We start from the raw sequence: 17,301 nt of genomic DNA, 5'->3' as shown, positions 1-17,301 counted from the left end.
TTGAGCAAAGTTAGGAGTCAGAATGGTACAGTTACCAAGAAAAGGAGAGAAAGGTTTCATCGTGGGGAGAGTCCTGTGCTGAAAAAGATCTGTGTGCACAATTAAAAGCATCATTTGCATTATTTGCTAGAGCAATTTCTCAATCAGCAAGTAATTCGCATCTGCCATACCCTGGTGAGGTGACCCTCACCTGAAATAATTACTTCAATCAATCAGAGAGTCAGCGAGGCAGTATGATGCGGCTCCGTTCTCCACAGCTCTGCCGCAACTGCCCTGGGTGATCAGCGGTCAGCGGGTGTACAGCCGTTGCACATTCACTAGCGTGGACAGCTTGCGTGGCCCAGATCGAAGTGGAAACAATAGTAAATACTTAGTCATGTTTACACCCGCTACCACGGATGTGCCACGTAGGCAGTGTAGCTACAACTCAAATACTCATGCTTCTTACTGCCTCTGGCCATCTGGCTGACCAAAGGAAGCATGGAAGCAGTAAAGAATCCGGCGTGCAGCAGGTATCCCGGGTTTGGTGTGCAGGTTGGTCGCAATTAAATCAAAAGTATGGTCAATGCTCAGTATCCAAATACTGTCACCAGTGTTACTGAGGGCTCCATACAGGGACAAGTTTCGTAAAGGGCTCATATATTATGGAAAACCAAGTATTTCTTCCTTTTTGTGATATAGAGGAGTTTGTAAAATGCTATATATAAACATTCCTAAAGATTCAAAGCTTACGATTCAATACTCAGTCCATTAATACGGTAAAAACAGCCTGTTTCGAATGTGTTGTTTGTTTTATCTGAGAACCGACTCGTTTATTAACTCATCTCTCTGCCTATTCAGTTGATTAGCCCCGCCCATTCATACAGATGACAGGGCAGCCAATTATAACAGCTTGTTTATCTTATATTTTAAGGCGCAATAACTAAATCAGGCTGTTTCATTTAAAGGAATGAAGAGAGGTTAAAATGGTCATGTAAAACTGAATTATGAACATGCTTTGGTACATAAAATCACACGAATGTAAATTCAATACAAAAGAAATGTAGAATATAGGTATTTAACTGAATCACTGCTGTGTCTGACTCACTCAGACCAGCACAACACACACTAACATACCACCACCGTGTCAGTGTCACTGCAGTGCTGAGAATGACCCACCACCCAAACAGTACCTGCTCTGTGAGGGTCCACGGGGGACCTGACCACTGAAGAACAGGGTAACAGAGTATCAGAGAAACAGATGGACTACAGTCTGTAACTGTAGAACTACAGAGTGCAGCTATACAGTAAGTGGAGCTGATAAGATGGACAGTGAGCGGAGAAACGAGGAGGTGGTCAGAATGTTAGGCCTGATGTGTAAGATATCATGTTCTCTTAACCACAGGAATGTAAGTAAGTAGGAAATGGTTCATTATCTGTTAGGGATGTGCACGGATACTCAAGTCATTATCATGAAAAACCGGCATGTTTAATATTCTGCTAGGATGCATGTACGGCCCCTGCGTGAAAGTGTCTGGGGGCCCAAAATCTTCACACTGTTCCCGGCAGCGCACATAAAACGGAGGAAAGCTAGGACGTTATAAAAAGGCTGAGGGCAGGGACAAAGTTGTGTCTTTCTGGGCCCCAGGGTGTCCATCTTTCATCTCGCAGCCACCCTGCTAATGCTTTTGAGAAGGAGCTGATATCCTTGACATCTGCTCAACTCACCCCGGGAGCCTGGCCGCTATCCTTCCCGGTCGTGGAGCCGCTCCAAAGCGAGCGAAGCACCCCGCAACTCACTCTCTCTCTCTCTCTCTCTAACATAGCTCTCTCTATCCCATAGCTTTACTCCTGCACACAGACACTCACGCGCATCATCTCTGATCCAAACCCCCTGCACAACGTCCTTCAGGAGTATTAGCAGCATACCGGTGCCGAAGCTGATATTGTTCGCTGTCAGCCTGCTGCACAAACTCATTTTCGCAGATCCCTCAGCACGGGGGGCCTGGTGCAAAAGCGAAGCTCAGATTATATGGAAAGCAAGGCTCCATCTACGGGAGCCTTAAACAAGCCCTGCACTGCACAAGCCCTGCGAATGTTTGCAGTAGTTCTGTCTTTCTTTACCATTTGGACTTGTAAAAAGTTATCTTAGGGGAAATGAGGAGACCTAAGTGGTCGGTAAACTTTTTCAGCGTGCACTGGGGCGGCGTGTGGCATGCAGGGCCAGCTGATCAATTGTGCAATCAGGTGGGAGATTGCCCTGAGGAGGTTGAGCCACTAAGCCTTTAAGAGACTGAAAGAAAAGAAAAAGCAAACTGTACATGGCTGCAGCAAAAGAACCTCACATTGAGAATCAGCTTTGCTGGGCCTTCCAGTGCACACGGGGCTATATCTCTCCATCATTTCTGAGGCGTGCGCGGACATTGTGCAGTACTATTACTGCATACATGCCAGTTCACCTGTGTATTTATAGCCTCCCAGTAGTATTGCATGAGCCGGCTCTTGCTCCATTTGCCGCAGAGCGTTCGCTGTGCAGGAGTGGTCGGTAGTAGTACTGAGCAGCCATTAAAGTGGGAGAGGGGCCTGACCCTCCATCAGAACAGCCGAATCGGTACTCGCTGTAGGCATGCGTGGACCGACCGCGCTGTTCTGTACCTACGCACAGATCCGAGGCCTCTTTGTTGCAGGGAGGTTCGGCCGGAGGGAGTGGGCGTGCTTGCTCTGATGGAAGAGTTAGATACAGATCGCAGCCACTTAGCCAGTGATCAAAGGCTTCGAGTGATATTTGCAAACTATGAAGCGGCAGGTCCTCTCTGACATGCTCGGACGAAGCGTGTGAGCTCAGTTCGCATATATGCGCATACAGTACTGTGCAAAACCACCCTTTATTTTCCATTCAGTACAAGCTAGTCATTTTTCAGTGGCAGAACATATTTAATAGAAAATACAGCATCTATTCTTAAATATAATATTAAATCAAACAGTATTTATTTTGTCCACTCCTTACTTTTGTGCACCACATTCATTCCAAGTCTCCCGTTCTTCCAATGTTGAAAGCAATAAATTACAGCTGTGCCTTCATAATACAAAGTAAGATGATCCAATAGCATAAGGAAGGGAAACAATAAATGAAAAGGGTGAAAAGCAGGAGTTATTAAAAGATGCACCGAAAATGGGACTCCTAAAAACTGTGCATAACCTGGAAACTGCCCCCGTCAGATAAACAGCGCTTAAAGCTTTCGTCTCTGAGAGAGAGGAGAAGATCAAGCTGCTTCAGATCTGAAAACATCCACAGGTGTTTCTGTCCATCCTTCCACTGTGAGAAGACCACTCAGCGCTGTGGGTCTGAAAGGACGTGTAGCTGATCAAGAAGAACCTCGCTGAGAAAAGGAGACGGACAAAAAAGAAAGACATTGCAATAGAGCACTGAAACTCAACATCAGAATCAAGCTTTATCGGCCAGGTTTGCTTACACGTACAAGGCGTTTGGCTTTGGTTACAGGAGCTCACAGAGCACAGTGTCATGTAATCATTTTATAGTAGTAAATAAGAATGAAAATAAATAACAATAAAAAAAAAGAATCAAATAAAATAAAATGTGCATTCCTAGCACATTTTGACCATCACACACACCAATAAGTGAGAATAATGGACTGATGAGTTTAAGTATTTGGTCATTTAAGTATTAGGTGAAGTGTGAGAAGCAGAGAAATCAACCAATTTCTAAAACATTCCTCCAGATTTCTTTGAACAATTTGCAGACGTCCCCTGAAGTGAATGGAAGCTGCGATTAATGAAGGGCTCACTGGACACAGTAAATACTGAAGTGTTATTTATTCTGTATCATATACATTACTGTGCAAAAGTTTTAACCAGTTGACCTCAGCAGTGAGTTTATCATAATATACATTAGAATAAAGTCGTATTCATAATTCAAATAAACAGAAAAACAATAAACAGTAACAAGAATTTCTCGGGTCCATATTTTTCCTGGACACCTTCACAGCCGCCACAGAGACTCATTAATATCATCAATTACATCATGAGCTCAATTTACTGAGCACTGATTGGTCAAACCAGGAGCTGCTTTTTAACTACATATAATACTGGACTTCCTCGAGGAGGAGAGGCTTGGAGATGGGTAAACACACCAACATCCAGAAAATCACTATTTATTATTTATATGATGATATAATCATTATTAATTAATATTCTGTGAATTTGGTTTGTTCGAATATTAACACTTTTCTCAGCAAACAAACACAAACTACACAAATAAGTCAATTTTGAAAATGTGTCTTGGGTGCCTAAGACTTTCGCACAGTACTGTATGTTTACTATATGTAATATTTGTTTTGTGCTTGTTTTCACTAGAAAAAAGGAATAACTTGTACTTAATGGCCATTTTGACTGGAAATGAAATGAAAGTGACTTTTGCAGTTGTGTGCATTTATGCAGACACACACAGAGGTACACATATCTGTTGGGTAGTGAACTTAGTGGATCAGGAAGATGCAGGCAGTGCTATAGATGGCCATCTGACTTTGCGTTTAGTAAATGATTACGCTCAATCCTAATCCACTTTCTGTGAGCATCAGATCAGGATTACTTGGACTTGAGATTAAGATGCTAAAAAGCCAGGCAAATTCTATGCTTAATGCACGAACTGGTCAGTAAATCATCTTTGCAGTCAAACATGCAGACATTCACTCTTTCAAACTGATTAGTCATTGAAATGTCTTTACTTTGGAATTAGCGATTTAACACCTTGTCAAAAAGTGGTCTTTGCAGCGTTACTTGAGATTTCTTTTGTCTCCCTCTCGCAGGCCTGTTCCATCGCGCAATCATCCAGAGTGGCTCAGCTCTGTCCAGCTGGGCCGTCAACTACCAGCCAGTGAAGTACACACGGCTGCTGGCTGAGAAGGTGGGCTGTAACGTCCTGGACACCATGGACATGGTGCACTGTCTGCGGAAGAAGAATGCCCGTGAACTGGTGGAGCAGGACATCCAGCCAGCAAGGTATCACGTGGCATTCGGCCCGGTTATCGATGGCGACGTGATCCCGGATGACCCTGAGATATTGATGGAGCAAGGCGAGTTCCTCAACTATGACATCATGCTGGGTGTCAACCAGGGTGAGGGTCTGCGCTTCGTGGAGAACGTGGTGGACTCTGAGGATGGCGTCTCAGGCAACGACTTTGACTTCTCTGTCTCGGACTTCGTGGACAGCCTGTACGGCTACCCGGAGGGGAAGGATACCCTTCGAGAGACCATTAAGTTCATGTACACAGACTGGGCTGACCGAGACAACCCTGAGACGCGGCGTAAAACACTGGTGGCGCTGTTCACCGACCACCAGTGGGTGGAGCCCTCGGTGGTAACAGCAGACCTGCATGCCCGCTACGGCTCGCCCACTTATTTCTACGCCTTCTACCACCACTGCCAGAGCCTGATGAAGCCCGCCTGGTCTGATGCAGCGCATGGAGACGAGGTGCCCTACGTCTTCGGCATCCCCATGATCGGCCCCACCGACCTGTTCCCCTGCAACTTCTCCAAGAATGACATAATGCTCAGCGCTGTGGTCATGACCTACTGGACCAACTTTGCCAAGACAGGGTAAGTGCTGGGATTCACGCAGGGCCAAATATCCCATTTTTGTCAGCCTACCTTTAATCAATGACCATTAGCTTCAGTCAAGGACATTAATCGATGGCCATGTGAATGCAAGCTTGCTATATGTGTGAGAATGTAGCTTCCATGAGCACATGAAACTGTGTAGAGCATGAATGGGATTTGGTGCGAAAAAGAGAAAGTTATCAGGGAAGCCTATCACATTCTGGCAGTATTGATCATTGCACCTCTCCACAGTCAATCACTGGCTCCCCAGCTGACTTGACTTTTTTCTCCCTCTGTTTTTCCCCCACTTGCTCGGCTCAATTTTGCCCAGAGCCACAAAGCATTATGGATTTGTATGAGGAGAGCTTGTAATCAGGTCTAACAACACAAATCTAATTTGACGACCAGTGTTACTAGAGAAAAAATTGATTGGTCATGCCTCTGCTTGTGTAAATTTTGCTGTTTTGCCATTCACAATGAAATGACATTGCCTGACATTTATAAATCATTCTCCAAGTGCTGAGAGCACAAAAAAGCACAGTGGATATAAGATAGAACAGAAATGCTAATACTGAAGTATTAGAGCTTGACTTTCTGCCGGGTTGCCAAAAATTCTGCAGAGGGCTTGGAAAAACCCCTCAGACAAACATCTGTCTGCGTAAAGTCAGAGAGCTTTGGGGCACTTCCCGTTTTGTATATTAATTTCAGATGCTGACCATGAGGGTAGCATCTTGAGCAGCGTATTTTGGCAACAGAGGACATAACGTCTCCTCCATGGTTTCCTCCAAGGGCTTCCTCAAATGCTTTGAACAAGCACAATATCACTTGTCCAATAAAAATAATCCCCCACAACTTCCCAGGGATGATCCACCCTTGAACTTTTGACCTTCACATCCTATTAGCCATTTGGTACAGTCCATCCATGCACCCTGCAGAGAGCTGGCCCATGTGACGTAAACAGCACATTACTTCAAAACCTCACTTATCTAATGGCCTGTCTTTAAATCAGCATGGCTGTCCTGCAGTGAGTCGATGCCCGGCACTGGTGGCACACACTCGGGGCCGGCAGCTTTTGATAGCACTGGGCCGCAGAGTTGTCCCATTGCAGTGGCATTATTGTGGACGAGGGGATTATATGTGGTCTAGCGGCGGGCAGCCGAGCTCACAGAGCACCGAGGATTAGATGCCAGGATAATGGAGAAGCCCGAGAGCTGTTCAAAGGGTAATTTAGCACAGCTGTGGGGAAGGACCCTACCACTGTAGAGGCGTAGGGGAGGGCAGGGTAAATCCCCATCTTAGTACATAAACAAACTCAACTCACGATGACCTCCGTCTCGACATTACCTGCTCTCTGGCCAGACCCAGCTTTGTGATGTGACCCCACCAGGGCGGCCCTTGTTTGTCCCCTTCCCTTCTAACCTCGCACGCAGATGGCCATACCTCAAGATCGTCACTATCGGCGGAGCCGTGCACTCCACAGCTGTTTCATAATGAGATGACCCAGATCACACTTCCTGCCATCTCTCTAAATCGGATACGTGTACTACACTATTCTGAGCCCGTTCCAGTGCATGTCAACAGCGTGTATCATTTCCCAAAGCTAAATTCTGCTTTCTGCTTCATGCTTCTTACAAGCATCCATGTTACTTGAATCATCGTAGTAGCAAAAGAGCATGAAAATTCCCATTTGCAGCAGAAGATACCACATTTGACAGACGAGTAGGGCAGGCACAGTAACAGATCGACCCACCAGATGCTAGACCCTTATCTTTATGGACCCTCGGTAGGAGAAAGAAATATGTTCAATTTATATACATGATGGATTCCTCTAATGGAGGCAAATAGGCTGTAGTCCTTTTTCCTCTGCTTATAATTCATCCATGCAGTGCTTGTACACGTTTTCTCTCACAGTTACATCTTCCTTTTTTTTCTCTCTTGTTCCAACCCCACATTTAGCCTTGAGATAAAAATCTCCGCTCTCTTATGCTCCTATAGAGCTGGTAGTGTTACCACTCTTTTGGCATCCGGCTGTTTCCTCAATATTCTTTTATGCCATCGTTCGTTCCCTTTCTTTTGCCTGCAGTCAAACACTACCCATGCTGTGCTGAGCCAGGGTAGTTGGTAAGCGAAACACTGGGTGCTTGGCTTTCTTCTCCTTTTGTCTGTCTCTTTTCTCTCGATCCCTACTCATGTTTTTTTGGATCCAGTGCTTTCTTTGAATGTTGAGCCTCGCTGAGGTGAGTCCAAATAACACTTTTTGAAATGCATGGCGAACTTTTACGGGACTGAACTTCTCTTCTTGTGCGCAAATTCCACCGCCCCTTTGGTTTAATCGAAAATGATCAACAATTTAAATGAGATCTAACTGAAACTGATTTTCAGCTTGACCTTAATCTTTCATCGATTTGACTCCAGTAATTTATTGAGTGGAATAATCTCATAAAATCAGATTATCTTGCTTTTGCCTTGCTGTGATTTGATTACTGATACCTTCATTTAACAGTGCAACACTCACTTGATCGGTCTTATGCTGTGCTAAAATGTTCTCTTTCACATGACGTAAGGTTTACTACTGGTGTGTGGGTCAGAAAAGAAGGAAGGCTGGTAAAAACCAAGGTTAAAGGCCTTAGACAAGTCACTCCTGCATATTAATGAGTGGTTTTTCCCAAGCTATTACACTCCAACAAAGAGCCGAACGCACTCCAACGTCAGTTGACCCCATTACACAAGGCCAGCTCGTTCTTTCCCAGGATTGGAGCTAATTACGTTCCTCATCCGCTGGCTTTGTCTCACCTGAGGCTACTGCCAGTCCCATTGGAAATTAAAAGGGGTTATGTATGGTTTGTGTAAGAGGCCTTTCTCTCTGTCCTCACTACCCATAGAGTTACCAGCAATTGATAGGAGAGCTGCCGCCAATATGTTAATTGCCTTTTGAGAAAGTGGAAAAGTGGGGTGTCTTGTTAAGGGACTTGTATGCCATTGATTGGGAGGCCATGCTGTAACCAGAATGCAGTAAGTTCGGGGTGAGATCAGCCCTGCATGAGGAGTGTCGAGGGCTGGGCAGGCGTGAAGATACATGGGAGCCGTCACTCACCTAATTTGATCAATCAATAAAGGCCATAATGAAGAGCGGACAAGATCCAGCAGCTGTCCTCTGGCATGCTTCCTCATCCTTCAGCTTGGCTCTGTGTTGCAGTAAATAGACCAGCTACAAGCAGCAGCTAAAGGGATAGATCCGGGAAATATGCCTTGGACACAGGAATTTTCCACTTACTTTGAAAGCTTTCAAAGGGCTGTAAGCAGCTAAAACAGCTCGAGGAGTACGTATCAGAGCTCGGGTCCTACAAACAGAATACTGTAGTGTTGTCACTCCCACTCTGACACACTATTTCCAGTGGCATGAAAGCACTCAGATATCTGGAAGTCATGGTGACATTCCTTTCAAACAAGAAGCATACTGTGAGCACAGGAATGGCAAGGACTTTCTTTCGTGACGGCAGAGTTTAACGTTTGCTCCGTCGGCTTGCGAAGATCTTTCCAAGTTCCTTCTCAAAGTCACACGGCGTGTGTCTTGTTGCAGAGGCCTATGTCTTGTTCTGACCTTGTGAAAGCAGCGAGTTCCTGCTTCTTTCCAAAGCAAAGGCAGCTGGGCCTAGACCTTCCGGTATCACTGAGGATAGAGTATGTAGGGAGTAGTGCCAGCTTTATTCATCAAAAATTCCTGAAGGCAGTTTTTATGTACAGAACATTATTAACAGCTTGAATGTAGAGAACATTACACCACCTAGAGTTAACATCAGTGTCGCTAGGTTTGTGCAGAGCCATCGTTTTTAATTAAGCTGCTAAACCTGCCAAATCATTCAGAGACCTCTCAGTGGAAGATATTCTTGCGTGATGCCTCTGGGTCTTTGAATGTGTCTTTTCAGATTTGGTTCCACGGTCATTCGAGCGCTCTAAAGTAAAGCAGGATGAATGCACAATGGGGCCACATTTAATTGTATTTGACTCTTGCACCATCTCGCATTCATTTGATCTGGTCGACTGGTGCTGGCACTTAAGACAGCCGGAAGAACTTCTTAGCCATCCACAGTCGTAATTTCTAACATGCCCTGTGCTTATTAGAATCACGTAGTCCATCATTTTGAGCGTACCAGACTGTAAGATGAGTCATTTTGCACTCACATTTCTCCCCCAAGTTGAAGTATCATGGCCAGCTTGTCAAACCCTCTCAGCTCGCCTTGTCACACAGCATGAGTTGTCCGTCCACAGGGACCTGCGTAACGCTGTGTGCTGTGGCCCAGGTTTGACCGAGGTCCCCTGGGGTCACCCTTTGGTCACCTCCAGAAGCCGTATTTTAGCAGACGCGGTCATGGTTGAAGCATCCAAGGAAATCCGAGGATGTCATTAAAAGGGCTGCATTTATGAGTGGAATAATCTCTTGCGCTACGGCCCTCGCAGCTGACTCCGATCCAGCTTAAGTGGGAGGTCTAACAGGATGCTATCAGCTAATGCAGCGCCTCGCTCCACTCACACACATACACATGTACGCTCAGCCTCACGCGCTTCCCTTTCTGCCACAGTCTGAGGGCCGAGAATGAGCACGCTTCCAGCTTTAGCTCAGTCCCTAGCAAAAAATATGAGTGGTCTGTTATCGATGCTGCCGCAATTACCTGGCATGTGCGCTCACGTAATTAGATAAGGTGTGCAAGCTGTTTCCTAATGCCACAAATCAAATTAGCCCATTGATTTGCTGGAGTGACTCTGAATTATTCATTTTCATCCACAATGCTACACTAAGACAAGATCCACGCAGCAAAGCCCCCACTTGGGAAAAAAGAACTCTGCACTAAAACACTCCCTGCTTCTACATCTCGCTGCATATCTCCAGGCTGCTCTCCCCAAGCAACTGTCATGACAAGGACGTCACTGCTGACCCCATATCGGCAATCTCGCGTCTCTGTGTGCATCACAGTGCACCAGCGTGTTCCGTCATGCAATCTCCCGGACTGATCGTTATGGGTGAGAATGCGCAAGGGTATATTGAGACGCCAGACTCTTCTATTAACCGAGATTGCCCCGGGTTCAGTGACTGTGGCTCAGGCTCACAGGCTCTGCTTCAAGAATTCATAAAGTCGCCGGCGCCGCAGCCTCATTGATGTCCCTCTCTTTGGCATGTTGTTGCGCGGTGGAGGATCAATATGACCTTACCTCAGCCGCCTGCTTCTTTGAAACTTAATTACTGATATTCAGCTACAAAGTCATCATAGCCCGGCTGCCAATATTCATCGGGGATCATTACTAGCCTAATAAAACGGGTTATTTACGGGCTGCATCGCTGACATCCTGCCTCGCTGGGGGATTTCAGTTCAGCCGGCTTTATTTTCCTCTCCACTCCCAGAAGCGCTGACCTGAAAACGCAAAAAAATTGACAGCAAGAAAAGAACTAGAAAAGAGAATGTGTTGTTTTCTTTGGTTTGGCTTTTCCCCACTTCTTTCTTTTGTGTTGCTGGGAGCAAACAGGTGCCCAGAGCACTGAGGAGCGAGAACTCCATTCCCACAGACAGCGACAGAGATGAGTTGTTCCTTAAAGCTGATTGAACGCTTAGCAGACTCAAAGATTTCGTTGATTGAGCTCCTAATTTGATCACGAGGGAGTCTCGCATTCTGCTGCACTTCATGTCCACCCATAGTTGCTCTTGTACAAGTTCATTCCACTGACACTCTGGCTCCCTGACCACAAGGAGACAGCGATAGTCCTGGAATGTCATATGTTAATATAGTTGCTAAATCAGTAGAGCCTTGTTATGGGAATTGAGGGCTGCCTTGCACTCCAGAACGACACAAGTGTGGATGGGGAAACACTGACCCCTGAAGGCAAGAAGGTGTTACTGTGTCCATCAGACTCGACTGCCTGACGTCCCCCACCACCACCCAACGTTTTAGTGTCTTGATTAATATGGTCCACTTTCCATCACCGCACTCACTGTTAATGCACACCGCGCTGCTTCCCCAAAGCAATTAGTGGAAGGCCTGCGCCTCTGTTGTTTTATCCAAAACAAGTTGCTTCCTGAAGCGCATCTAAGCACGCTGATTTATTCATATGTATTTACTCTAAAAGCTTCTGTCCCGTTCTTCTTTTTTCATGGAGAGCAGTTGGAGATGCAGGCCCTGTTTCAACCCTGTAGACAAAAGAGACAGTTCATGGAGAAATCATGCCAGGCAGTGCCAGAGAGATGATGCTTTTAAAACATGTCCATGCACCGGCTGTGTAAAGGGCTAGGTGTTGCACTGAACTCCTAGATACAGATATGTTAATGTGTGTAAATTAGGTGTGTTGGTTTGTTGTTATGCTCAGAAGGGTGATATTCAGGTTACCTCCGTGTGGGGCTCGAGGCGAGTTGTGCATCTGTGCATGTGAACACCTGTCAGGGGGAAAGGCAGTGCAGAACTCTGCCAAATGAAAAATGCTGTCAAACGGAGGTTGTGGCAAGTGATGGTGAGCTTCCTGACTGTCTGAAGCTCTGCTGTAACCAAGCTGGCTTGGCACACAGTGATTATCAATGTCAAGAACTGGGAAACAAACCACCCACTGGAGATATCACCTCTGCAGACGCTGATTTATTGCTTGTGTATTTTTGCTGCTTTTCGGTTTTTGACATGAATTGGAAATGCCTGTTGCTCTTTACATTGTCTGCAAATTTCATGAGGAATGGGCCAAAAGAAATTACCTGCAAAAAGTCTGGTTCCATCTCTGTTGTATAAATCCACTTCAAATGTACACTTACTGTCTTTGTATTTGTACTTTTAAATGTAAACAAAAAAGTAAATATTGATTAGCATGAAAAAAAATTGATAAAGAAAAATGTTTTGTCACCATAAATGAATAAAATTAGTACTTTGTTGCAAAGACGTTGGTAATTACAGACATCTGTGGCAAGAAGCAATTAGGTTTTTGTGGTTCACTGTGGTTCATTTTGGGTCATTCCTCTGGACAAACCATCTTCAGCTCCCCAAAGTTATGAGGGCCCCTACGATGGAATTTCAAAATACTCCTTAAATTTTCAGTGGGATTCATGTCAGGATATTGGGTAGGCCATGCAAGCACCTCCCCTTCTTTTTCAGAATCTCTATTTTTTTATAGTATACTTACATTATATAGATACACTGCTCAAAAAAATAAAGGGAACACTTAAACAACACAATATAACTCCAAGTAAATCAAACTTCTGTGAAATCAAACTGTCCACTTAGGAAGCAACACTGATTGATAATCAATTTCACAGCTGTTGTGTAAATGGAACAGACAACAGGTGGAAATTATTGGCGATTAGCAAGACACACTCAATAAAGGAGTGGTTCTGCAGGTGGGGACCACAGACCACTTCTCAGTACCTTTCTGCTTTCTGCTTGAATGTTGGTGGTCTTTCACACTCGTGGTAGCAGGAGACGGACTCTACAACCCACACAAGTGGCTCAGGTAGTGCAGCTCATCCAGGATGGCACATCAATGCAAGCTGTGGCAAGAAGGTTTGCTGTGTCTGTCAGCGTAGTGTCCAGAGGCTGGAGGCGCTACCAGGAGACAGGCCAGTACACCAGGAGACGTGGAGGAGGCCGTAGGAGGGCAAAAACCCAGCAGCAGGACCGCTACCTCCGACTTTGTGCACGGAGGAACAGGAGGAGCTGCCAGAGCCCTGCAAAATGACCTCCAGCAGGCCACAAATGTGCATGTGTCTGCACAAACGGTTGGAAACCGACTGCATGAGGATGGTATGAGGGCCCGACGTCCACAGATGGGGGTTGTGCTCACAGCCCAACACCATGCAGGACGCTTGGCATTTGCCAGAGAACACCAGGATTGGCAAATTCGCCACTGGAGCCCTGTGATCTTCACAGATGAAAGCAGGTTCACACTGAGCACATGTGACAGACGTGACAGAGTCTGGAGATGCCGTGGAGAGCGATCTGCTGCTGCAACATCCTTCAGCATGACCGGTCTGGCAGTGGGTCAGTAATGGTGTGGGGTGGCATTTCTTTGGAGGGCCGCACAGCCCTCCATGTGCTCGCCAGAGGTAGCCTGACTGCCATTAGGTACCGAGATGAGATCCTCAGACCCCTTGTGAGACCATATGCTGGTGCGGTTGGCCCTGGGTTCCTCCTAATGCAGGACAATGCTAGACCTCATGTGGCTGGAGTGTGTCAGCAGTTCCTGCAAGATGAAGGCATTGAAGCTCTGGACCGGCCCGCCCGTTCCCCAGACCTGAATCCGACTGAGCACATCTGGGACATAATGTCTCGCTCCATCCACCAACGCCACGTTGCACCACAGACTGTCCAGGAGTTGGCGGATGCTTTAGTCCAGGTCTGGGAGGAGATCCCTCAGGAGACCATCCACCACCTCATCAGGAGCTGCCCAGGCGTTGTAGGGAGGTCATACAGGCACGTGGAGGCCACACACAACACTGAGCCTCATTTTGACTTGTTTTAAGGACATCACATCAAAGTTGGATCAGCCTGTCGTGTGTTTTTCACTTTAATTTTGTGTGTGACTCCAAATCCAGGCCTCCACTGGTTAATAAATCTGATTTCCATTGATGATTTTTGTGAGATTTTGTTGTCAGCACATTCAACTTTGTACAGAACAAAGTATTCAATGAGAATTTCATTCATTCAGATCTAGGATGAGTTATTTGAGTGTTCCCTTTATTTTTTTGAGCAGTGTATATTATACTTATGAATGTATATTTTGATTATTCACAATTTAGTTTTTTATGTGTACATTTGAAGTGGATATATGCAACAAAATCATATTAAATAACAGGACGTATGTGAATACTTGTTCCTCCTTACTGCATAATTGTATCTGAAACACAATAACACGACGACACATCTTCATTGTTTAGCATCTTATCACTAGAATTTGTTTTCACTCCTGCACTAGTGCCGGCCTAATATAACAATTTTGTCACCAATATGAATTTTAGGAAGTTAAACATTTTCATTTGATCTTTATTGGCTTATTGGGCAAATTAATCAGACTGCAGTAGACTTTGCATTTTCTCTGAAAATCTGTCATAATCTGTCTTAATTTGTCTTAATTTCTAAATTCATAAACAAACAAACTGCGAAAAGTGAACTGCTGAAACAAGCTGTATTGCAGTGCCAGAGATTCTTAGCGGTTTTGTTAGTTTCTGATTCCTTTTACTCTGTAACTCAGAAACTGAAATAGATTTTTCTCTTTCTTTGTTTTTTTATCCACAGAGATCCCAACAAGCCGGTGCCTCAGGACACCAAATTCATTCACACAAAAGCTAACCGCTTTGAGGAGGTGGCCTGGTCCAAGTACAACCCGCAGGACCAGCTGTACCTGCACATTGGGCTGAAGCCGCGAGTGCGCGACCACTACCGAGCCACTAAGGTAGCCTTCTGGAAGCACCTCGTACCCCACCTGTACAACCTGCATGACATGTTCCACTACACATCCACCACCACCAAAGTGCCGCCACCTGAGACCACGCAGAACTCCCTGTCTACCAAGCGGCCCAACGGGAAGGCGTGGCCCTTCAATACGAAGCGGCCACCCATGTCTCCGGCATACAACAGCGAGAGCGGCAAGGAACAGTGGAACGGCGGTGAGGAGCCTGGCCCACTGGTGGTGGAGAACCCACGTGACTACTCCACCGAGCTGAGCGTCACTATCGCCGTCGGTGCCTCTCTGCTGTTCCTCAATGTGCTGGCTTTCGCCGCCCTGTACTACCGCAAGGACAAGCGTCGGCAGGAGCAGCAGCCTCAGTCCAGCCCTCCCAGGGCCTCTAACCCAGCTTCGTCCAACGACGTGGGCCGCCACGCACCTGAGGAGGAGATCATGTCGCTTCAGGTCAACCAGACGCACCACGAGTGTGATGCTGGGCCAGGCGACACTCTGCGACTGGCCTCTCTACCCGACTACGCCCTGACGCTGCGGCGCTCGCCTGATGACATCCCGCTCATGACGCCCAACACCATCACCATGATTCCCAACTCACTGGTGGGCATGCCCAACCTTCACCCTTACAACACCTTTACTGCTGGCTTCAATTCCACCGGCCTGCCCCACTCGCACTCCACTACCCGGGTATAGCTTTAAGGAGGCCCATCTAAGCGCCGGGGAGTGGGAGCGAGTATTTGGTTTTATAGGAATAAACCCAGGGGGATTACGGAGAAGTCTAAAAAAACACAAACCGTTTGAATAGACTTGAACGGGGGGGTCCTGGCCACGCTCTCCGGATGTCGAGTGGTTGCAGACCTGCCAAACCGTAAACTGCTTCATCTTCCCCAGCAGTGGGACGAGCATTTCAAGCAGTATTTTTTTCTAATGATCATTTTAAAAATGGGGGTGGGGAACGCCTTTTTAAGAAGACTGGGGAGATATCAACACTTTTTTTCTTGAATAATTAACAAAAATGAAAAAGAAAAGTGCTTTTTATTTCCCATTTCAGTCTCTTGTGGGAAAACATTTCAAAACTATGGCCTCTGAGATGACATTTGCATAATATTTGTGTTGCTTTTTTTTGTTTTGCTTTCTTTTCAATGCCTTACTGAAAGCTTCGGGTTTTTTTCCTACTTTGTATCTTTCACTGCGTGGAACGTATTTGCCATAAACGACTAGATTCTTGAAAACACGAGAGACGTATGTAGAAAACGCATAGAGAATTGAAGCAATCCGAACTTGTTTGAGTTGCATATCCTCTTACATGGTTTTACGTTTTTTTTCTAATTTCCAGTGCTAATTATTTGTCTGATACAGACTCTGCCACGAGACAAGACTAGAGATACAGACTTTACTGTGATTGTTTTGTTAAGCGAAAAGTGCATCTTTTTTCAAACAAATTTATCAACTATCAACTACCGAATCTGATTTTCATGAAATGCACATGTACACACAATACTAGGAACACTTGTTTGTTAGTGTGTGCGCGTAAGTGTGCGTGAGTGCAGCGTGTCTGTGGTTAGAATACCTGAGAATGAGAGTGTGTGTGTGTGTGTGTGTGTGTGTGTGTGTGTGTGTGTCTGAGGGAGATGCTTGCGTGTGCACATGCCTACATTTGCCCTGTTTTCGTTGAACACTTTGTGTGGGGGGTGGGAAAGGGAGGGCTTCTTTGCCATGTTGTTGATTTCGTTCACCACAGGTAGTGTTTCAGCTGCGTCTCTGGTTGTCTGTCTTTGCGAAATAGCACTTTTTTTGTTCTTTTAAGGAAAAAAATTATATATATATGTCTAATTTTGCTTAAGAATTACAAAAATAAATCTATTATTTTACATGTAAAAGAAAAAAAAATAGCTAAAGATTCAACTCAACTAACTGACATGATTCCATTGACTTTGTAAGAGTTTCTCCCTGCAGGAGACGGTGGCCTGTTTACACTGAATAACCTTATTTCGGTGTAGACCTGTGTTTCTTTAAATATATATATATATATATATATATATATATATATATATATATATATATATATATATATATATATATATATATATATATATTTATATAAATATTGGCATACATACATATATGTATAGGGCTTTTATGAAGATTATACTCCCATTGATCTGAACATGTAAATGACTACTATTAGATTGAAAGCACCAATATCCAGAAGACACAGCGATTAGTGTTTGTCCTAGTCTAATTCTCAACACCATAATCTGAGGCCACACCGTGTCTTTTTA

At 45.3% G+C, this 17,301-nt stretch overlaps 1 protein-coding gene across 5 annotated transcripts in view; it reads left to right on the top strand.

Moving 5' to 3' along the window:
• nlgn3a (neuroligin 3a) overlaps positions 1–17,011 on the top strand; it is a 224,196-nt gene extending 207,185 nt beyond the window's left edge. For all 5 annotated transcript variants that reach the window (XM_017712536.2, XM_017712535.2, XM_017712532.2 and 2 more), the window contains 2 exons: positions 4,806–5,595; positions 14,854–17,011. In XM_017712536.2, coding sequence (XP_017568025.1) covers positions 4,806–5,595; positions 14,854–15,712 — 1,649 coding nt within the window. In that variant the 3' untranslated portion in view covers positions 15,713–17,011. The remainder of the gene's footprint in view (positions 1–4,805; positions 5,596–14,853) is intronic.
• The last annotated feature ends 290 nt before the right edge of the window (positions 17,012–17,301 follow it).

This window comes from Pygocentrus nattereri, chromosome 8 (assembly GCF_015220715.1).
Source record: "Pygocentrus nattereri isolate fPygNat1 chromosome 8, fPygNat1.pri, whole genome shotgun sequence".
Lineage (NCBI taxonomy): Eukaryota > Metazoa > Chordata > Actinopteri > Characiformes > Serrasalmidae > Pygocentrus > Pygocentrus nattereri.
The sequence above is the reverse complement of the archived record's forward strand: the minus strand, read 5'-3'. Positions and strand labels throughout refer to the sequence as shown.